The sequence below is a fragment of the Hylobates moloch genome, unplaced genomic scaffold, assembly GCF_009828535.3.
Source record: "Hylobates moloch isolate HMO894 unplaced genomic scaffold, HMol_V3 SCAFFOLD_3, whole genome shotgun sequence".
In the NCBI taxonomy this organism is placed as follows: domain Eukaryota; kingdom Metazoa; phylum Chordata; class Mammalia; order Primates; family Hylobatidae; genus Hylobates; species Hylobates moloch.
In genome coordinates, this window is record NW_026652278.1 from 158,392,822 (window position 1) to 158,416,825 (window position 24,004).

Sequence of the window (24,004 nt, forward strand, 5' to 3'; positions counted from 1 at the left end):
CCCAAGGATCTAGGTTGACGCCTTTTTGTAAGGCCGTTTTTTAAAAAATTGAAAATTTGCCAGTTTTAAGCTCCAAGTTTCTTAGGAATATCTATGATAAATCTTATATAACGGAACCTAAAACTAAGATTCTTAGGACCTAGTTGCTTTAGGAAAAACAAGAAAAAGGATTGTAAAACATTAGAGATGAAAGGATCCTATCCACGTATATAACCAAATCCTTTTATTTTAAAATGGAGGAAACAAATACTGAGAGATTAAATTACTCAGCCAAAGGCCTAGTATGGCTACAGTATAATTCAATTCCTAGCCGCATGTGCATTCTACTGTACTACAACACTTCTTCCTGGGCACGTTCCTTCTATTACCTTACATTTAATCTTCACTTTAAAGGATAGCATCTCTACTGGTAAAAGCGGAGAAAGTATTTTCCTCCTGGAGTTTCTCTAAGTATTTTGCATGCATTCATTTAATTCTCATAATATTCCTATCAGGTACGTACAGTTATCCCTATTGTTACAAGACAGGAAACCGAGTCACAGAAAAGTCACAGTCACTAATGATACAGGGTCACACAGATAATAAACAAGAGGGCCAGTGTGACTCCAGAGACCATTCTTAACTACCAGTTGCCACTCTGGCACCTGGAAGCACACAGCTTATTAAGCACAACTGCTCTAAATTATCTTTCCTGGGCCAAAAGAGCTCTTCTGAACCCAAAAGGGAAAAAAATTACAAGGAAAGGAAAAACCAGTGAGATTAAACCTAAAGAGTTTACCCATCCTAGGGAAGGTTAAAACGGTAACAGCAAGAACAACAGATGGCTCATATATCCACCAACAGGGGAAAATATGCCTTTCACCTTGGGTGAGGCTAGTGAATAACTATTTATCCTCATTAGCAGGACAGCAGCTGTATTTTAGAGGTGAAGAAAAGATCCTTTACCTGAAATAACCCATGTGGTACTGAGTTTTATTATCTCCAATAATAATGGTCTGGAACTCAGGAGGATCATAGTAAAACCTCCAGTGAAGGTTAAAATTCAGGCCTGTTGATTTTTTCTTCGTTTTATGTTTTCCAGCAAGGATATCATAAGGACCAACTAACTGAAGTCCAAGGCTTGCAGAAAGTGAATCTATAAAGAAAATAAATTTAGACAATACTTTCTGGAGACAGATAGGAAATAATGCTTTTAGTTAGTCAACTATTTATTTCTAAGCAATTGTCTTTAAAAAGTTTCTAAACTAAAAGAAAATCTAAAAATACTCTATACACTCTTCTTTTTCACTTAACATATTTCAGGCATGATAGTTTATTATTTCCTAAAAATCTGCTTCATGCTTTTAAAACAATGAAGATCTACTGAATAGATGTGGTATTGGTAGGCATTTAAGCCATTTCCCATTTTTTGTTTAAGTAAACATCCTCAAACATATTTCTTAGTTTATGTAATCCATAAGACTAGTTCTCGGAAGCAGAGCTGTTACAACTCCTGCAACATATGAAAGAGCTTGCTTTCCTTCACATTCCCCCAGAATGTGATGAAATCATTTACCTTTGTGCTTTTGCCAATACAATAGGTGACAGTGGCATTACTATAGCATTAATCTACATTTCTTTCTATATTTTCTCTTACTAGAAACATCTTGGGAAATACTCCTTTTCTATGAACTGTTTATATCCTTGGTTAGCTTTTTTTTTTGTTTTTTGTTTTCTGCGACAGGGTCTTGCTCTGTCACCCAGGCTGGAGTGCAGTGGTGTGATCTCGGCTCACTGCAGCCTCTACCTCCCAGGTTCAAGCAATGATCCTGCCTCAGCGTCCCGAGTGGCTGGGACTACAGGTGTGTGCCACCATGCCCAGCTAAGTTTTGTATTTTTAGTAGAGACAGGGTTTCACTGTGTTGCCCAGGCTGGTCTCGAATTCCTGACCTCAAGTGATTTGCCTGCCTTGGCCTCCCAAAGTGTTGGGATAACACTTACAGGCATAAGCCACCATGCCTGGCCAATTACTGTATGTTCTAGAGATGGGATCTTGCTGTGTCACCGAGGCTGGAGTGACCAGAGATCACTGCAACCTCGAACTACTGAGCTCAAGGAGGGATCCTCCCATTCAGTCTCCCAAGTAGCTAGGACTATAGGCACATGCAACCATGCCTATTTTTTTTTTTTTTTTTTTTTTTTTTTTTGTACAGAAGAGGTCTCACTATGTTGACCAGGTTGGTCTCAAACTCCTGGCCTCAGGCGATCCTCCTGCCTCAGCTGGGGATTAGAGTGTGAGCCACCACACCCAGCCCGGTTCCTATTACATTACTTTTTCCATTAACACAAGAATGATTCTGGAGCAACTCACCAGATGGCTTTTCAGGATCAAGTTTTTCACAGAACTTCCAGAAGTGATAGAAATCTTCAGGTAAAGAAAGCTTATAATGATTTTCTACTTCTTTTCGAAGGTCAGTGGAGACATCAGCTTCACAGAACTTACTTTTCTTCACATCAGTTGTTTTTTCACACTGAAAATTGGCACACAAAACTTTAGTTCTCCAAATTATCTTTAGTAATTTCAGTAACTCTCTTTGCATAACAGTATCACTTACTCTTGTTCACTCAACTCTATGAAATACACGTGTTTTCCTTAAAACTATATGGTCTTTGAGTAAAATCTGGGAATTCATTTGGGCACAGGAAAAAAAGAGTAGTTTATATGGTGGTTAAGAAGAATCCACACAGCAAGTCTTTAAATATATTTTTGTAAGATAATGGAAACCACAAAAAAAAAAGGTAAAAAAAAGAAATAATAAAGAGCAGGAAGAGAGGAATAAAGAAAGGGCAGATTATGCCCTCTTTTGGTTAAAGGTGTGAGTCTTTTAAACAGATTAATTGATCAAGCCAGAAACAAATAGAAGAAACTGGATATAATTCATCAGTTAAAAAGCTGTTTCTTTAGCAACTTCCAGAGTTGTGTCTGAGCTATTCACTACAATCATTACCCAGCCTTAAAAACAGATACCTCCCTTTTGATTTTCCAGATAAAGGGGGAAGGTTAGTGACAATGTTAAACATCTACAGTTCCCAATAAAGTTAGCAGAATAGCATTAAACTCTAGGCCAAAAATCCAATTATTTCAGAAAAGGCCTTTTAATGCCAGGATGAAGTTACAATACTCATCTCTAGGACCACCACAATACAGGTTCATTATATAAGTATGCTAGGTTTTATAATGCCTACTAGATATTTGATAAATTTCTGTAAAGACAATATGCTTAATTGGAGGTTACGTATGTTTAGTTTTCTGAGCAGCAATCTGTTTTTCTATGAACCTAGATTCTTTCTTTTTGGATTAAGTTCTTTCCTTTGTATTCTTCCTACCTAGAGCAGTGGTTCTCAACCGGTGGTGATTTTGCCCCCCAGGGAACATTTGGAGACCTATTTAGTTGTCACCAAATTGGAAGAAAGGTGCTAGTGTGGCAGAGGCCAGGTATACTCAACACCCTATAATGCCCAGGATAGGCATCCTCAACAAAGACTACTGGCCCCAAATGTCAACAGTGCTCAAGTTGAGAAATTCTGAGCTAGATGTTTCTCATATCTATATTCTTCCATTTTCCCAGTAGTCTGAAGTTTATTAATGTTAGGTATCATTCAACATCCACAAAATGTAATCAGATGATACAAGAATGGTCATGATGGTATTAATTCCAAGAACAAACAAAACAGAACAAATAAAATACCTATTGTTAGAATATTTATAAGGTTTTCAAACAATAGACGAATTTTGTGGACCCACTTATACATGAATTCTTTTTCCAACCAGATGCAAATAAAAAAATACAGTATTCTTGGGATGTGAAATCCACTTATAGAGAGGGCCAACTTTTCGTATACTCGGGTTCCACAGGACCAACTTTGGAACTTGGGTATGCTCAGTTTGGGGATATATGGAAATTTGTTACTGTATACTAGACTATTAACTGTGTTATCTTTGGCTAAAGAGATGGTTTGTTTTCTTGTTGCTTTAAAAATTAGTGTATGCTCTCCTAAGCTCCTGGAACCAATCTCCATCATTTACCGAATGGTTACGGTATGGCTACGCAATATGGACCAATCTATATTCAATATTTTTAATGAGGAAAAAAGCTCTTGATTATATGCAGCATGATAGCCTTTTTATGAAGTTCAAAAACTAAGAATAAATATTGTTTAGGTATACACTCATAGGAGATAAGCCTATTTTTAAAAGGCAAGGGAAAACAAAATTCAGGATAGCTACATTGAACATAACTGATAGGAAGAAGTTAGGCTGAACCGATAGGAGAGGAACACACGTAGATGTAGTAGCTACTGTCTGTTTCAGCTTTGGGATTGGGCAATGGGTTCACTGGTGTTTGTTACATTACTTAACATAAATAAGGTCAAAGACGATCATGAATATGGTAACAGTTTATTATGCCAAGGATTATAATGCATCTGATTTATAAAAAAAATTACGTTGCACAAAAAGGCTGTTGAAAAATGAATCCAAAAGTGAGTATCAATAATAGCAAATAGTAATAGTAAAGATAATATGATAGTAAAAACAAGTAGTTAAGTCATACTTACTGAGAACTTATTTTATGCTGTTTCACTGTTCTAAGCACCTTCTGTGGATTAACTCATTTAGTCCTCAACTGTCTCATACACTAGATTCTATTAACCTCATCGTACAGCTGAGGAAACTGAGGTTAACTTCCCTATGTCCCTAACTAGGAAGTGGAAGAGAAGGGATTTAAACTCAGATTTAAATCTGGCTCCACAGCAGATTCTCAACCACTTCACTCTGTTGCTTCTCCAACAGCAAATATAGAACAGCAGGAACATACGAAGTCCTGAGCTATCCTATCTTCTGTTTTTATAACTGTCTTTGTTCAGATGTTCAAAGACTGGCTCCAACTTAAGATGTTAGAAAAAGCTTAATCTGCCTCGCTGAAAGGCAGTTTTGCATAATGGTTAGGTTGCCTGGGTTGACTCCTGACTCTACTGATTTCCAACCTTAGGCAAGTTACTTAACCTCTCTGTGATTTGTTTTCTCATCTGCAAAAAGGGCATACAGTGCCCATATCAGGGTTGTTACAAGGAATGTTATTATATGTAAAAATACACAGAACGGTCCTAGCACATAATATACAAATGCTGGCCATTATGGTTATAGTCTCTACAGACTCATCTTCATTTCTGGTGTTGTATTTCTAGTTAAGCACATTACTCCACCAAAGCAGTTCCTCACTGCACCTTCAAAAAGAGAATTTTTTCAGCTGTGCCTTAACTCACACACTAGTTCAGCATCTCCATATGCCTAACAACTAGAATTTAGAACAGCTGTCCCCTTCAGAGGCTTACACTTCTTTACCCTGGTCTTCCTAGAATGCATGACCCAATATAAAGGATGCCTATACCCACGGCCCTTTAACAGTTAATTAAGCCCTCTAAGAATGTCTCACCCTGTCCGATTTGACACTACCAGAGTAACTTTTCTAAAACTTTAGTTATCACAATGGCACTTCTTTCCTGATTCCCCTTATTGCTACTGTAGTGGCTACAGAACTTCCGAAATCGTAGTAAAGTATGAGAATGCACATACTCTCTCCTCCTCCCCTCTCAGTAGTGCTTTTATGATCAGGTCCCTCTTATTTTCCCATTTCCCTGGCTCCAGCCAAGCCGAACGCTCCGCTACGCCCAAACATCTCCTACAGTTCTATGTCTCAGAATCTAACTTCTCTGCCTTCAAAACCAATTTTCAAAGAGTTGTCTTAAAAGTCTTCTTTAACACCCCCTGGGACTTGTTAAATCCTCCTTCAGTGTTTCCATAGCACTTTCTACACACTAGCGTTATAATCCCAAACGAAAAAGTCACAGTAGAATGCATATTCTCTGGTGCCCCTCCTCCCCAGGCCGGAAGCTCTACAAGGAGCAGGGGCAGGCAGGTCGACCCCCCAATCCGCAGCGCCCCGCACAATGTCAGGTATGTAATCAGTTCCCAATCAATCTGGCTGGGCGAATGAATGAACCGTTGGTTGGCTTAATCCGTTTCCCCAGGAAATGCGCCAAGAGGAGCTGTGCAGAAGATGCAGAGGCGCTACTTTCCTCGTCCAACCCCCTGCACAGCGCGAAACAGCGGCCCTGGGCAGGATCCCCGCAGCAAACCGCAGCCCCTGGACACACAGCAAGCTTAACAGTCACTAGATGAATGAAACGCGCTGCCTCCTGGTGCCCTGGCTGTCACCCAAAGCGCCCCGCGTAGCCCGCACAGCCTTTCCGGCAGTACCTGCTGCCCTTCCCCGCCGGGCCTGCGCTTCCCGCCACCGCCGACCATTCTGCAGCTGCAGCGACAGCAGAATTCCCCGATCCGCGACCGCTTCCGAGGGCCGCCAACTTCTTCCGGGTTCAAAAGCCTCCAATCCAAATTTCAGCACCGCCCGGGCGCGCCAATTTACGGGAAAGGCTCCGCCCATTCCCCGCCCCCTGAGACCCGGCGCCGGACGCGTTGAGGCTCCGCCCACTCCCGTGCTGGGCGCGTGGAAGGAGAGTCTTCTGTCAGAGTAGTCTGCATCTACGCTTTCTGGAGCATCTTCCAGGGTCGCTCCAGAGACACCCAGACTACTGAATCTGAATCCGTTAGAGTGGTCCAACCTTCCTCTTCAGGTGTCTACTAGAGGCAAGGTTGGATGTATGCGGCTGCCCTCAATACAGCCCCTTCCTTGTTTTTTCTTCATTTATATTTACTTAAAATATTAATCCTTTTCTCCTTCTCCTCCATCCCTCTCTCTCCCCTACTCTACGGTTATTGGCTTACACTAATTCATTCCTGATTATCTCCAAGAAGGAAATAAATGTCTGTCGGTCTCTCTCTGTCTCTGTATCGTCGTCTTCTTGGTACGATTTGGACTGTTTTTTCTCTACACCCCTGATATGCAAAGTGTAGTCCCTGAACCAGTGGCCTCAGCATCCTGAGGGAATTTGTTAAAAACGCCAAATCTCAGGTCCTACCCAGACTTACTGTATCAATATCTGCATTGCAACAAGATCCCCTGGTAATTCCTATGCACATCAAAATTTGGAAGGCACAACTCTCAACTGATGTCCTTGGGCCTCCTTCACATCCATCCTGGGAAGGTCTTATTCCTCATTCCTGAGGTGAGTTCTCTATTTCCTGAGTCTGTGTGTTCCTTTTTCTTGATTATATACCCTCACGTTGTGGAACACATCCGCCAATAGTTCCTTGAGGGAGGTTGCTGCCAGGTCTTTTTTCCCACAGAGTGTGCATGTCTGGAAATGTTTTTATTCTGACTGAGCACAGTTCTACATTGAAAATAACTTTCACTCGGAATATTGGAGGGCTTGCTCCACAATATTTTAGCTTCCAGAATTGTTGAGAAACTCTATGTCATTATATTTCCTTCTCCTTCACAGGTCACTAAATTTCTTGATATGTAACCCGCTTTCGTTTCTGTTTTGTTTTGTCTCAAGAAGCTTTAGGATCTTTTCTTTATTCCCAGTGTTCAACGACACAATTGAGTGTCTTGGTTATGGGTCTTTTCTCATTCCTGTTGATCAGTTTTTCAATCCTGAAACACATGTTCTTGAGTTATGGGAATTCTTCTGGTATGATTTATTTGATCATTTCTTCCTCCCCCCCTTATTGTATCTCTTCTTTTTTGAAATTTGTTATTTAGATCGTGGACCTTCTTGGCTGATGCTTTTTCTTACTTGTCTGTCCTATTTTCTGTCTCTTCATCTTTTTATTCTACTTTCTCTGTGACTTTTTCAATTTAATTGGACAAATGACTATCAGATTACTTTCTTTTATTATACCTTTATTTCTAAGTGCTCTTTTTATTTTCTGTTCTTTTATAGCATTACATTATTTTGCATGAATATAGCTCCTTTTATCTCTGCAGGTGTAAATTATAGGGTTTTTTTAAATGCCTTCTACATAACTCTGCATTAACTTTGATTCTTTTGAGTCTTTTTTGGTTGGTTGGTTGTTTATACTTGTCCCTGTTGTTTCTGCTAGAGGCATTCTTCATCTTGTGTGGTGATCCTTGCTGTCAATTTATATGTAAAGTTGAGTCTCTAAAAAGGTGCTTTGGGGACATAGGCAAGGCTTGTTCACTGCTGGACAAGGTGTAAGATGGTGGGGCAAGGACCAGCTGTTTATTTTCTTCTAGAGAGTAATCTTGTAATTACTTGCTTTGAGAATATACGGACTTCTTGGAGCCTAATGTGGGAAAGAGGCTGGGAGTCTTAATAATTTCATTATATGCGCTGTATTAGTCGGGGTTCTCCAGAGAAACAGAACGAATAGATATCTATTTATCTATATCTATACCTATATTTGTATCTATCTATCTATTAGCTCACGTGATTATGGGGGTTGAAAAGCCTCACAATCTGCTATCTGCAAGCTGAAGACCCAGAAAGCCCATATTGTAGTTTGAAGCCCTGATAACTGGGGAGCCGATGGTGTAGATTCCAGTTTGAGCTTGAAGTCCTGCAAACCAGGATCACTGAGGGCAGGAAAAGATCAAAGATTCAGTTCAAGAATCTAGCAGAGAGAGAGTGAATCCTCCCTTCCTCTGCCTTTTTGTTTTATTCAGACCTGAATGGATAAGATGATGCCCACCCACATTGATGAGGATAATCTCTTTTACTTAGTGCCCCCGCACTCAGAAATACCGTTTAACCAGGTATCTGGGCATCCTGTGGTCCAGTCAAGTTGACACATAAAATTAACTCTCCACTGGGTGTTGTGGCTCATGCCTGTAATCCCAGCACTTTGGGAGGCCAAGGAGGGTGGATCACTTGAGGTCAGGAGTTCGAGACCAGCCTGGCCAACGTGGTGAAACCTCATCTCTATTAAAAATACAAAAATTAGCCGGGCATGGTGGCACGTGCCCGTAGTCCCAGCTACTTGGGAGGCTGAGATACAAGAATCACTTGAACCCGGGAGGCGGAGGTTGTAGTGAGCTGAGATCACGCCACTGCACTCTAGCCTGGGCGACAGAGTGAGACTCCATCTCAAACAAAAATAAAATAAGATCTAATTATGCATACCTTCACTTAACACCACTGTTTCATAATAACATTTTTACCTTCAGCTGTGTCTGGTGTCTCTGAATCCATATCCTGGTTCCATATCTCCCAAAAGAAACAATCCTCAGGTTGGGAATGAAGGATAGAGAATGTTTCCCTGACTTTGCCAGGGGAGGACATCTAGGAGTCTTAACTGCTTCTGGGACTTTTAATGGTCTCTTTTCAGCTCAACCCACTGAAGAGGTATGGTACTTCCAATTCCTGAGCCATTGTGAGGTTCTGCAGTGCCAGTGAGCTTGCTTCCAGGCATCACCTCTGAAACCACTTGGGTTTCAGTTTTCTCTGGGAAGTCCATATGTAGGCCAGTATATTAGCTCCCTAAAGCTACCATAACAATTACCACAAACTGGGTGGCTTAAAACTATGGAAATTTATTCCCTCACAGTTACAGAGGCTAGAAATAAAAAATCAAGGTGTCAGGAGGTTGGTTCCTTCTGGGGACTCTGAGGGACAATCTGTGCCATGCCTTTGCCTTAGCTTCTGGTGACTGCTGGCAGTCCTTGGTGTTCCTTGGCTTGCAGATGAATCACTCCAATCTCTATCTCTGTCATTACGTGTTCTCCCAGTGCATCTGCCTGTGTCTAACTTTCTTTTTGTAAGGACAGCAGTCCATTAGATTAGGGACCACCCTAATCCAGTATCACTTTATCTTTTTTTTTTTTTTTAGATGGATTTTCTCTCTGTTGCCCAGGCTGGAGTGCAGTGGTGCCATTTCGGCTCACTGCAACCTCTGCCTCCCAGGTTCAAGCAATTCTCCTGCCTCAGCCTCCTGAGTAGCTGGGACTACAGGCACGTGCTACCAGGCCCAGCTAATTTTTGTATTTTTAGTAGAGACAGGGTTTCACCATGTTGGTCAGGCTGGTCTTGAACTCCTGACCTCAAGCGATCCACCTGCCTCGGCCTCCCAGAGTGCTGGGATTACAGGCGTGAGCCACTACACCCGGCCGTCACTTTGTTTTGATCACATCCACACAGACCCTATTTCCAAATATGGGCACAGTCAATGTATCCTTTGGGGGGATGCAACTCAACCCACGTCAACTGATTTCTAAATTTTTGTGGCATTTTTCTGTTGTCTCTTCTCCTGTTTTCTTTGTTTTTATGAGTATATGGTCTCTCTGTCCCCCTTTTTAACCTTCTTTATCTTTGTTTTAGTGAGGCTTCTTAAGGAGTGGAGGAAAGTGGATGTTTTCAAGGTACGTTAAGTATGTTAACTGGAGGATTTATTATTGATATTTTTCAGTTGAATAACAGCAGGTTGGCAGTTGTAACCTGTAAAACTGCACTTATTATACACAATTTCAAGTTCAGAACTAAAACTTTGCTCTGAATAATAATTTTTAACCATCTTTTATAGAATATGAATGAAATTTGTATTTTAATTCAAACATTTGACATTTAATATATTTTATCCTGTTCATATGTTTACTCCACAGTGATTTTGAAGGAATGGGTAGAGTTGACCAAATTTGGTCTACTTCTTCAGGTTATCAGTGTCTGTCATTCTGAAACAAAGTTATTATTAATAAATGTTTTATATCTAGTGCTTACTATGCAATAGAACTATTCTTTTTTAGTATTTTTAATTGACAGATAATTGTGTATATTTATAGAATACAATGTGGTGTTTTGATGTATATATATATATACACACTGTGGAATAATTATATCAAGCTAATTTACATATTATTACATCAAATACCTATTATTTTTTGGAGTGAGAACATTTCAAATCTACTCTTCTAACAATGTTGAGATATGTAATACGTTATTATTAACTATGGTCACTGTGTGGTGCAATAGATCTCAAAAACTTATTCTTTCTGTCTAACTAAAACTTTGTACCCTTTGATCAATATCTCTGCAGTTCCCATTTCCAACCCCCAGCCTCTGGTAACCAGCATTCTACTCTCTACTTCTGTAAGTTCAACTTTTTTAGATTCCACATATAAGTGAGATTATGCAATATTTGTCTCTCTGTGACTGGCTTATTTCACTTAGCGTAATGTTCTCTAGTTTCATCTACATTGTCAAAAATGACAGAATTTCCTTTGTTAAGGCTGAATAGTATTCCATTGTATATGTACCACGTTATCCGTTCATCTGTTGATGGACACTTATGTTGGCTATTGTGAACAATGCTGCAATCAATATGGATGCCTAGATATCTCTTTAACATGTTGATTGCAATTCCTTTGTGTATATACTCAGGAGTACAATTGCTGGATCATATAGTAGTTCTATTTTTAGTTTTTTGAGGAACCTCCACACTGTTTGTCATAATGGCTGTGTTAATTTCCACTCCCACCAACAGTGTTCTCTTTTTCTTACATTCTCACCAACCCTTGTTATCTTTGATAATGTCTATTGCTATTGTAACAGGTGTCAGGTACTATCTCATTGTGGTTTTAATTTGTATTTCTCTGATAACTAGCAATGTTGAGCATTTTTGAATAAACCACAATAGTACTAAGTGCTTTGCTGAGACTAACTGATATAAGCCACATACCAGTCATGTGAGGTAATTTCTATTTCTACTCTCATTTTACAGATAAGGCAGGTAACATTCAAAGAGGTTAAGTGAATTTTCCAAAGTCACACAGCAAGCTCTGGAGGTGGGATTCAAACCTGAGTAGTCTATCCTTTCAGAGTACTTTCAACGCTATGCAATACTGTCTCTCTAGCAATCAGCCAGATTGAATAAGGTCTGTAGTTCACAGAGCCACTTGCATTTTTAATCCTAGTTTAATTAACTTAGGAAATTTGTATCTAAAGGATGCATCTTTAAAAAAAAAAAAAGAGAGAGACAGGATCTCACTATATTGCCCAGGCTGGCCTCAAACTCCTGGGCTCGAAGCCATCCTCCCATCTCAGCCTCCCAAAGTGCTGAGATTACAGGCATGAGCCACCACGTCCTGCCAGGATACATAGGTTTTACTGTATCCTCTGAATCTCCCTTTAGTCAAGACAGTGGACAAAACTGTGGGTCCCTCATTTTCAAAATGGCCAGTAAAAGAGGAAATAAGGAAATACAATGTTTAACTATTCTGCTGCCCTCTTTAAGTTGATTGAAGACCTCTTTGTCACTACTTTGGGAAGATAACTTACCTTCTCTTGTTCACTAGGGCTAACTGGAGCTTTTCTCATGTCTTTATGGTTGCTGGGAAATTTTCAAATAAAATTCACTGGGAGTGGTTTGAAATTGCAGAATTTTTAGCATCTCAATGCTTTGTTTTCCTCTAGTGAGTTTGACATAAATAATATCCTCTTTTGAGATTTGTATCTTTGAAAGACTTTTTTTTAAGTTTCTCGGTGAAACAAAGAAAAAGTTAGAAGGCAGCTGAGCACAGTGGTTCACGCCTGTAGTCCCAACACTTTGGGAGGCCGAGGCAAGTGGACTGCCTGAGCTTAGGAGTTCGAGACTAGCTTTGGCAACATGGCAACACTCTGTCTCTACTAAAAACACAGAAATTATCTGGGCATGGTAGCACATGCCTGTGGTCCCATATACTCAGGAGGCCTAAGTGGGAGGATCGCTTGAGCCCAGGAGGCGAAGGTTGCAGTGAACCAAGATTGCGCCACTGCACTCCAGCCTGGGTGACAGAGTGAGACCCTGTCTCAAAAGAAAGAAAGAAAAAACTAGGATATCGGTTTTATTAGAAAAAATAATTTTAAAATTGCCAGTTTCCCTAGAATTAAGCCATAATATATCCATAGCTTTGTATCAGATTGCTGACTTTGCTTGGGGAGAAAGTTATATTTGTTTGTATTTTTTTTCTTTTTTGTCAAATCTGGGGTGACACAATTGTCATCAATATACTTTTAGATCTATGTCTTCATTGGGGATGATGCTAGTGAGCTTATGTGGAAAAATTATCTGTATAAAAGCAGAATTGATTGGTGATTGCCAGCACCTTGGATTTTCCCTTAATAATTATAATATGATAACTTAAAATATGTGTTTTTATAGAAATCTATGTCAAACAAGATACACAGAATGTGATTCTGTAGAATACTAATAAATGAGAACTCAGATGTGGGCTACCAGAACTATAGAGTGACAAGTAAAGTCAGTGAAATGTAAGGATGGCATGGTTCGAGGTTCTCAAACCAAATAAAATGCTAAAAAAGAAAAGGATCCTGATCACAATACAGATTTAGAGAACACACAACAGTAGTAGCTATGAAATGTATATTTTTTAGATCTAAAAGTTACTGGATTTGCTATGTAGGTGGTAGTCCTTGGTGAAACATGGATTAATAAAAGACAGAAAATGGAAGCAAGAGTTCCTATGTATTCTTTAAGAGTGTCTGATTCTAGCATTCATCTAAATTTAAGCTCTAGATCAAAGAGAATATTTTTAGACTGGGCGCGGTGGCTCATGCCTGTAATCTCAACACTTTGGGAGGCCAAGGCGGGCAGATCACCTGAGGTCAGGAATTCAAGACCAGTCTGGCCAACATGGTGAAACCCTGTCTCTAAAAGATACAACAATTAGCTGGGCTCGGCTTACGCCTGTAATCCCAGCTACTTGGGTGGCTGAGGCAGGAGAATCACTTGAACCTGAGGAGCAGAGGCTGCAATGAGCCGAGATCCCACCACTGCACTCCAGCCTGGGCAACAGAGCAAGATTCTGTCTCAAAAAAAAAAGAGTATTTTTAAAAGGAGTTTTTTTTTTTCAGTCTTTGTGTACTTTGAAGGCCATAGATGTCATAGCTAGCTTCTTAAGCGTTTCTTTGTGCATTTGTTATGAGAGCTGCTGAAAATTAAAGACAAGACAGGATGGCACTTAGGATCCCAGGACTTGAGAGTGACCTGGGACACTCAGCATTAACGTGTATTCAGGTCAGGATAACCACATAGAGCAGCACATGTGTAAGGAATTACAGGCTTAGCCAATTGAATTTCTAAGGTTCTAAATGTTGGAAGTCATTCACTCTGGCAGTCAGGATTGAGCTGAGTCCTGTGACTCACGCTGTTGGCCACCCCTGGAGGATAAATCAACTTTGAGAAGGCCCAGAGCCCCCACAGCATTATGATTCTGATTCCCAAATAGGCTGTAAAGTAGGACTTCTTTTAGGGGTTATTCATAGCAGGGGGACCTAATTTGGGAGATATGGGTGATTGTATTGCAGAAGAAACAGATTTGGGAAGGATAAACTTTTTTTCTAAATTACTGCATTGAAAGTCAGCAGAAGCTTCAGGCAGAGCTGATCCCAGACAATTGTTACTGATGGGCTCTAAATGAGCTGTAGCATTAATCTTTGACACTGCACTCTTGGCCTTACCTTTGGCCACTTTGACTCTGGCAAATTATACAGCTAAATGGTGGTGAAACTGGTCTGCCCAATTATGCTTAATCCAGATCAGTTACTCTGGGACCATGTAACCTTTAAATAGCACTAGTTGGATGATCCAAACACATCTTTGAAAGGCCCCAGAGATTCCCCAGTCTTCATATTTACAGTGGATGAAAAGTGCAGCTGATTCACCAATTCTTTTCCTACCACAATTTCTTAGAATCTGGCTCTGAGCACAAACTGGCACATAATGGGTGCTCAGTAAATATTAATTGACTTATCGACCTCTTTAATGAATAGCAGTCACCATCATTAAATAGTTACTTGCCCATCCTTTCATCCATTCAGTCATTTGTTCATTCAAAACATTTATTAAGTCCCAATTATGTGTCAGAACTATGTTAGGCACTGGAAAGACCAAGATGACGCAGTTGCTATGTTCCAGGAGCTTATAGTGTACTGAGGAGTCCTATAAATGTACAGTCAGTATTCCTGCTAGTCACATAGAAGCGGTGTAAGAATTATGTAAGTCTTTAACACACTCCAACCTTCCAAACATTGTTCCAGATTAGTCTCTTTAAAAGAAATGATCTAATCATTTTACTCTGTGACTATCACAGAGTTGATCAGAACAAAAATTCTGAACGACTAGTGTTACCACCAGGAAATAAGAAACGACACAACAGAGGGTGATATGGTAGAGAGCAAGCTCAGTTAATATGAGGAGTTTACAAGGTGATGTTACAAGGGAACATCAAATGCAGCAGCTGAGATCAAGATCATGGAAAATAGCCAAGGAAACAGGAGCTGGGAATGTAGGGAGCAGTTACTAGAAGGATCCAACAGGATATTACTATTGAGTAATTGCCTTACACAAGGTCATTCTCCTCACCCTCCAAGTTATGAGTTTAATTTCTGCATATAAAGTTTTACATTAATTTTAGGGCTGGGTGCAGTGGGTCATTCCTGTAATCCCAGCAGTTTGGGAGGCTGAGGTGGGAGAATCACTTAAGTCCAGGAGTTCAAGATCAGCCTGGGCAACATAGCAAGACCCTGTCTCTATAAAAAGTAGTAATAATTTTAGAAAATTTGAATAGTATCTAAAAATAAAAAGAAAATTTATTATATTATGCCACCTAGATGCACCCTTAGACAATATTTGGTATGTTCAGCATTTTTCTACATGTATCTGATTATAGTTCGTTAAATGAAATAATGCTGCACATAAAATTTTGTAACGGGCCTTTAAAAGTAAGCTTTATAACAAATAAACATTGTAAAAATGCTTCATCAATATTTTAATGGCTACATAAATATGCCATTGGACAAATGTTTGATAAAGTAATTAACTGTTCTCGTCATACGATTTTACTATGTGTCATAACTTTTTATTGCTGTGTATAACTCTATGGTCAACATCTTCATACATAAAGTTTTGTCTTTTTTATTATTATACTTTAGGTTTTAGGGTACATGTGCACAATGTGCAGGTTTGTTACATAGGTATCCATGTGCCATGTTGGTTTGCTGCACCCATTAACTCGTCATTTAGCATTAGCTATATCTCTTAATGCTGTCCCTCCCCCCTCCCCCCACCCCACAACAGTCCCCAGAGTGTGATGTTCCCCTTCCTGTGTCCATAAGTTCTCATTGTTCAATTCCCACCTATGAGTGAGAACATGCGGTGTTTGGTTTTTTGTCCTTGCGATAGTTTACTGAGAATGATGTTTTCCAGTTTCATCCATGTTCCTACAAAGGACATGAACTCATCATTTTTTATGGCTGCATAGTATTCATGGTGTATATGTGCCACATTTTCTTAATCCAGTCTATCGTTGTTGGACATTTGGGTTGGTTCCAAGTCTTTGCTATTGTGAATAGTGCCGCAATAAAAATACGTGTGCATGTGTCTTTATAGCAGCCTGATTTATAGTCCTTTGGGTATATACCCAGTAATGGGATGGCTGGGTCAAATGGTATTTCTAGTTCTAGATCCCTGAGGAATCGCCACACTGACTTCCACAATGGTTGAACTAGTTTACAGTCCCACCAACAGTGTAAAAGTGTTCCTATTTCTCCACATCCTCTCCAGCACCTGTTGTTTCCTGACTTTTTAATGATGGCCATTCTAACTGGTGTGAGATGGTATCTCATTGTGGTTTTGATTTGCATTTCTCTGATGGTCAGTGATGATGAGCATTTTTTCATGTGTTTTTGGCTGCATAAATGTCTTCTTTTGAGAAGTGTCTGTTCATGTCCTTTGCCCACTTTTTGATGGGGTTGTTTGTTTTTTTCTTGTAAATTTGTTTGAATTCATTGTAGATTCTGGATATTAGCCCTTTGTCAGATGAGTAGGTTGCGAAAATTTTCTCCCATTCTGTAGGTTGACTGTTCACTCTGATGGTAGTTTCTTTTGCTGTGCAGAAGCTCTTTAGTTTAATTAGATCCCATTTGTCAATTTTGGCTTTTGTTTCCATTGCTTTTGGTGTTTTAGACATGAAGTCCTTGCCCATGCCTATGTCCTGAATGGTACTGCCTAGGTTTTCTTCTAGGGTTTTTATGGTTTTAGGTCTAACATGTTAAGTCTTTAATCCATCTTGAATTAATTTTTGTATAAGGTGTAAGGAAGGGATCCAGTTGCAGCTTTCTACATATAGCTAGCCAGTTTTCCCAGCACCATTTATTAAATAGGGAATCCTTTCCCCATTTCTTCTTTTTGTCAGGTTTGTCAAAGATCAGATAGTTGTAGCTATGCGGCATCATTTCTGAGGGCTCTGTTCTGTTCCATTGATCTATGTCTCTGTTGTGGTACCAGTACCATGCTGTTTTGGTTACTGTAGCCTTGTAGTATAGTTTGAAGTCAGGTAGTGTGATGCCTCCAGCTTTGTTCTTTTGGCTTAGGATTGACTTGGCAATGTGGGCTCTTTTTTGGTTCCACATGAACTTTAAGGTAGTTTTTTCCAATTCTGTGAAGAAAGTCATTGGTAGCATGATGGGGATGGCATTGAATCTATAAATTACCTTGGGCAGTATGGCCATTTACACGATATTGATTCTTCCTCCCATGAACATGGAATGTTCTTCCATTTGTTTGTATCCTCTTTTATTTCATTGAGCAGGGGTTTGTAGTTCTCCTTGAAGAGGTCCTTCACATCCCTTGTAAGTTGGATTCCTGGTATTTTATTCTCTTTGAAGCAATTGTGAATGGGAGTTCACTCATGATTTGGCTCTCTGTCTGTGATTGGTGTACAAGAATGCTTGTGATTTTTGTACATTGATTTTGTATCCTGAGACTTTGCTGAAGTTGCTGATCAGCTTAAGGAGATTTTAGGCTGAGACAGTGGGGTTTTCTAGATATACAATCATGTCATCTGCAAACAGGGACAATTTGACTTCCTCTTTTCCTAATTGAATACACTTTATTTCCTTCTCCTGCCTGATTGCCCTGGCCAGAACTTCCAGCACTATGTTGAATAGGAGTGGTGAGAGAGGACATCCCTGACTTGTGCCAGTTTTCAAAGAAAATGCTTCCAGTTTTTGCCCATTCAGTATGATATTGGCTGTGGGTTTGTCATAGATAGTTCTTATTATTTTGAGATACGTCCCATCAATACCTAATTTATTGAGAGTTTTTAGCATGAAGGTTGTTGAATTTTGTCAAAGGCCTTTTCTGCATCTATTGAGATAATCATGTGGTTTTTGTCTTTGGTTCTGTTATATGCTGGATTACATTTATTGATTTGCGTATGTTGAACCAGCCTTGCATCCCAGGGATGAAGCCCACTTGATCGTGGTGTATAAGCTTTTTGATGTGCTGCTGGATTTGGTTTGCCAGTATTTTATTGAGGATTTTTGCATCAATGTTCATCAAGGATATTGGTCTGAAATTCTCTTTTTTGGTTATGTCTCTGCCAGGCTTTGGTATCAGGACGATGCTGGCCTCATAAAATGTGTTAGGGAGGATTCTCTCTTTTTCTATCTATTGGAATCGTTTCGGAAGGAATGGTACCAGTTCCTCCTTGTACCTCTGGTAGAATTCGGCTGTGAATCCATCAGGTCTTGGACTCTTTTTGGTTGGTAAGCTGTTGATTATTGCCACAATTTCAGAGCCTGTTATTGGTCTATTCAGAGATTCAACTTCTTCCTGGTTTAGTTTTGGGAGGGTGTATTTGTCGAGGAATTTATCCATTTCTTCTAGATTTTCTCGTTTATTTGCGTAGAGGTGTTTGTAGTATTCTCTGATGGTAGATTGTATTTCTGTGGGATCGGTGGTGTTATCCCCTTTTTCATTTTTTATTGCATCTATTTGATTCTTCTCTCTTTTCTTCTTTATTAGTCATGTTAGTGGTCTATCAATTTTGTTGATCCTTTCAAAAAACCAGCTCCTGGATTCATTAATTATTTGAAGGGTTTTTTGTGTCTCTATTTCCTTCAGTTCTGCTCTGATTTTAGTTGTTTCTAGCCTTCTGCTAGCTTTTGAATGTGTTTGCCCTTGCTTTTCTAGTTCTTTTAATTGTGATGTTAGGGTGTCAATTTTGGATCTTTCCTGCTTTCTCTTGTGGGCATTTAGTGCTATAAATTTCCCTCTACACACTGCTTTGAATGTGTCCCAGAGATTCTGGTATGTTGTGTCTTTGTTCTTGTTGGTTTCAAAGAACATCTTTATTTCTGCCTTCATTTCATTACGTACCCAGTAGTCATTCAGGAGCAAGTTGTTCAGTTTCCATGTAGTTGAGCAGTTTTGAGTGAGTTTCTGAATCCTGAGTTCTAGTTTGATTGCACTGTGATCTGAGAGACAGTTTGTTATAATTTCTGTTCTTTTACATTTGCTGAGGAGAGCTTTACTTCCAACTATGTGGTCAATTTTGGAATAGGTGTGGTGTGGTGCTGAAAAAAATGTATATTCTGTTGATTTGGGGTGGAGAGTTCTGTAGATGTCTGTTAGGTCCGCTTGGTGCAGAGCTGAGTTCGATTCCTGGGTATCCTTGTTAACTTTCTGTCTCGTTCGTCTGTCTAATGTTGACAGTGTGGTGTTAAAATCTCCCATTATTATTGTGTGGGAGTTTAAGTCCCTTTGTAGGTCACTGAGGACTTGCTTTATGAATCTGGGTGCTCCTGTGTTGGCTGCATATATATTTAGGATAGTTAGCTCTTCTTGTTGAATTGATCCCTTTACCATTATGTAATGGCCTTCTTTGTCTCTTTTGATCTTTGTTGGTTTAAAGTCTATTTTATCAGAGACTAGGATTGCAACCCCTGCCTTTTTTTGTTTTCCATTTGCTTGATAGATCTTCCTCCATCCCTTTATTTTGAGTCTGTGTGTGTCTCCGCATGTGAGATGGGTTTCCTGAATACAGCACACTGATGGGTCTTGACTCCTTATCCAGTTTGCCAGTCTGGGTCTTTTATTTGGAGCATTTAGCCCATTTACATTTAAAGTTAATATTGTTATGTGTGAATTTGATCCTGTCATTATGATGTTAGTTGGTTAATTTGCTCGTTAGTTGATGCAGTTTCTTCCTGGCCTCGATGGTCTTTACCATTTGGCATGTTTTTGCAGTGGCTGGTACCGGTTGTTCCTTTCCATGTTTAGTGCTTCCTTCAGGAGCTCTTTTAGGGCAGGCCTGGTGGTGACAAAATCTCTCAGCATTTGCTTGTCTGTAAAGTATTTTATTTCTCCTTCACTTACGAAGCTTAGTTTGGCTGGATATGAAATTCTGGGTTGAAAATTCTTTTCTTTAAGAATGTTGAATATTGGTCCCCACTCTCTTCTGGCTTGTAGAGTTTCTGCCGAGAGATCAGCTGTTAGTCTGATGGGCTTCCCTTTGTGGGTAACCCGACCTTTCTCTCTGGCCGCCCTTAACATTTTTTCCTTCATTTCAACTTTGGTGAATCTGACAATTATGTGTCTTGGAGTTGCTCTTCTCGAGGAGTATCTTTGTGACGTTCTCTGTATTTCCTGAATCTGAATGTTGGCCTGCCTTGCTAGATTGGGGAAGTTCTCCTGGATGATATCTTGCAGAGTGTTTTCCAACTTGGTTCCATTCTCCCTGTCACTTTCAGGTACACCAATCAGACGTAAGTTTGGTCTTTTCACATAGTCCCATATTTCGTGGAGGCTTTGTTCATTTCTTTTTATTCTTTTTTCTCTAAACTTCCCTTCTTGCTTCATTTCATTCATTTCATCTTCCATCACTGATACCCTTTCTTCCAGTTGATCGCATCGGCTACCGAGGCTTCTGCAATCTTCATGTATTTCTCGAAACTTGGCTTTCAGCTCCATCAGCTCCTTTAAGCCCTTCTCTTTATTGGTTATTCTAGTTATCCATTCGTCTAATTTTTTTTCAAAGCTTTTAACTTCTTTGCCATTGTTTTGAATTTCCTCCCATAGCTCGGAGTAGTTTGATCGTCTGAAGCCTTCTTCTCTCAACTCGTCAAAGTCATTCTCCGTCCAGCTTTGTTCCGTTGCTGGTGAGGAACTGCGTTCCTTTGGAGGAGAAAAGGTGCTCTGCTTTTTAGACTTTCCAGTTTTTCTGCTCTGTTTTTGCCCCATCTTCGTGGTTTTATCTACTTTTGGTCTTTGATGATGGTGATGTACAGATGGGTTTTTGGTGTGGATGTCCTTTCTGTTTGTTAGTTTTCCTTCTACCAGACAGGACCCTCAGCTGCAGGTCTGTTGGAGTTTGCTAGAGGTCCACTCCAGACCCTGTTTGGCTGGGTGTCAGCAGCGGTGGCTGCAGAACAGCGGATTTTCGTGAGACCACAAATTCAGCTGTCTGATAGTTCCTCTGGAAGTTTTGTCTCAGAGGAGTACCTGGCCGAGTGAGGTGTCAGTCTGTCGCTACTGGGGGGTGCCTCCCATTTAGGCTGCTAGGGGGTCAGGGACCCACTTTAGGAAGCAGTCTGCCTGTTCTCAGATCCCCAGCTGCGTGCTGGGAGAACCACTGCTCTCTTCAAAGCTGTCAGACAGGGACATTTAAGTCTGCAGAGGTTCCTGCTGACTCTTTGTTTGTCTGTGCCCTGCCCCCAGAGGTGGAACCTACAGAGGCAGGCAGGCCTCCTTGAGCTGTGGTGGGCTCCACCCAGTTCGAGCTTCCTGGCTGCTTTGTTTACCTAAGCAAGCCTGGGCAATGGCAGGCGCCCCTCCCCCAGCCTCGCTGCCGCCTTGCAGTTTGATCTCAGACTGCTGTGCTAGCAATCAGTGAGACTCCGTGGGCATAGGACCCTCAGAGCCAGGTGTGGGACACAATCTCCTGGTGTGCCGTTTTCCAAGCCCGTTGGAAAAGCGCAGTATTAGGGTGGGACTGACCCGATTTTCCAGGTGCCGTCTGTTACCCCTTTCTTTGACTAGGAAAGGGAACTCCCTGACCCCTTGCGCTTCCCGAGTGAGGCAATGCCTTGCCCTGCTTCGGCTCGTGCACAGTGCGCTGCACCGACTGTCCTGCACCCACTGTTTGGCACTCCCTAGTGAGATGAACCCGGTACCTCAAACGGAAATGCAGAAATCACCCGTCTTCTGTGTCGCTCATGCTGGGAGCTGTAGACTGGAGCTGTTCCTATTCGGCCATCTTGGCTCCACCTGTACATAAAGTTTTAAAAAATATTTTGGAATATTACCTTAATTTAAATTCTTAGAGGAACTACTGGCTCCACAGACAGGAATAAATTTAGTGTCATAATCCATATTCCCAAATTGCTTTGTAAACAAGGCAGTTTGAAATTGAAACAAAATAATGTATCACATTGTGACTACAGTTAAGAATATTGTATTGCATGTTTAAAATTTGCTAGGAGGGCAGATCTTACATGTTCTTACCACATACACACACTAAGGTACTGTGTGAGGTGATGCTATGTTAATTAGCTTGATTATGGTGATTATTTCACAAAAATATATGTATATTAAAACATCAAGTTGTACACCTTAACTATATACAATTTTTATTTGTCAATTTTATCTCAATAAGGCAGGGGTGGGGAAGGAGAGTAAACTAAAAACGTTTTAAAATAAATAAATAAATAGAGACAAAATAAAAGATCATATGTTATTTTCCCATTGGCATGAGTTAAGGACACTGCTGCTTGGGAATAACCTACACATGGTAGGATAAAAAAGTCAGGGCTTGTCTGATTTATCTCCATTCTACTTGTCTTCAGTCCCTTCAGGGTTATAATTTAAAGGTCAGGTTTTGAAAAATGCATTGGACGAAGGATTGGCAAACCCAGGTTCTAGTCCCATCCTTGCATTTGTCTGCTCGGAAATCTTGAGAAATCACGCAATTGTTCTGAAACAGTTTCTCAAACTGTAAAATAAAGATGTTGGAAAAGAAGAAAAAAAACTGGAATGAAAATGTGTTTTTATCCGCTAGAAGCAGTACTGGAGAGCGCTCTTTTCAAAATAGCATTGTCATGAAATGCAATCTTTGCTAATTGTTTTGTTTAGTATTTATTTTGAGGTTAAACAGTGAGATGGCTATTTTGTGCTCAGCTTTCCTTAGCATGAATTTGTGGTATGTAGGAGGCGATTGTCTAGCCAGGGACTTTATTTCCCAGCCTACCTTGCATCCTGATGCGGCCACATGATGAACTGTTGCTGATGGCAAGTAAGTAGGAGAGATGCGTGTCACCTCCGGGCCAGGTTTTCTCAAGAAGCAAGGGTGACTTCACTTTCTCTCGCTCCTCTGCCAGCTAGATAGAGGGGGCTTTGAGGCTCTTGGCATAACAGAGCCAAAGTTAGAAAGAACCTGAGCCTCTACCACCACACACAGGCAGGCCACCTGACAATTCATAACAGCTGAATTGATTGGACTTCTTTATGAGCATAATAAAATAAACTTTTATTATATTAACCCACTATAAATTAATATTGGTATTCATTTATTATATTAATAATAGCTAGCATTGTCCTTTTCGATATAGTAATCCACATAAGATTATCAGATAAGGAAGGCAGCAAGCTCTCCTCTTTTAAATTTAACTGTAGAAACCATATATATGTTGCAATGAACATTAATGATTTAATTTATTGCTTAAAAATTAAGAATAAAATACTTGCATAACACCAATCAGCACATTTTTATCCATCCATCTACCCGCCCAGCCATCATTTAGCAAATATTCACTGGGGGTCACTTATGTGCGAGGCATTGTGTTGCTCTCTATAAATTCCAAAATCATTTAGCCACTGTCTACCACCCTACCTAGAATCAATGGTAGTCTTCTCCAAACAGATTTATCAGGAGCCTTTTTTCTGGGAAGGAGGTAAGATTTCAAAATTATTCATGCACTTTTCTACCTGCTACATGAGGGTGAGAGAGAGGATGGCAATTACACATAAAGACAGTGTGTGGGAAGGGGATTCCACTGGCAGCAACGAACCAGGACATTATCAGGGTGGTCCATGGAATCTTTGAGCCAAGAGAATTCAGAAAACGTCATTAGAAAGTGAGTCAAGATTGACAGATGTGTGGAAAATTAGGTGAGAAGTGAGTCATTGCATCTCTCCTGTAAATGTATGAGCAGATCCTTGAATGCTTCTGCTGTGGTTTGAATTTGTCTCCACAAAAACTCATGTGGA

At 40.2% G+C, this 24,004-nt stretch overlaps 1 protein-coding gene and 1 long non-coding RNA gene across 5 annotated transcripts in view; one reads left to right on the forward strand and one right to left on the reverse strand.

The window, feature by feature from the left end:
• Nucleotides 1–6,413, reverse strand: part of LOC116466013 (histone PARylation factor 1) — a 30,465-nt gene extending 24,052 nt beyond the window's left edge. For 3 of the 4 annotated variants that reach the window (XM_032148907.2, XM_032148909.2, XM_032148908.2), the window contains exons 1-3: nt 6,299–6,395; nt 2,351–2,510; nt 946–1,135 (exon numbers count right to left, since the gene is read on the reverse strand). In XM_032148907.2, the coding sequence (XP_032004798.1) occupies nt 946–1,135; nt 2,351–2,510; nt 6,299–6,346 (398 nt within the window). In that variant the 5' untranslated portion in view covers nt 6,347–6,395. Of the gene's footprint in view, nt 1–945; nt 1,136–2,350; nt 2,511–6,298 lie in introns of all 4 variants that reach the window. The other variant, XM_058436874.1, reaches the window with a different exon arrangement.
• A 136-nt stretch (nt 6,414–6,549) lies between these two features.
• Nucleotides 6,550–11,074, forward strand: LOC116466014 (uncharacterized). Its single transcript, XR_004247319.2, has 3 exons — nt 6,550–7,167; nt 10,282–10,322; nt 10,994–11,074. It is a non-coding gene; the product is annotated as an uncharacterized LOC116466014 (long non-coding RNA).
• Nucleotides 11,075–24,004: the final 12,930 nt, after the last annotated feature.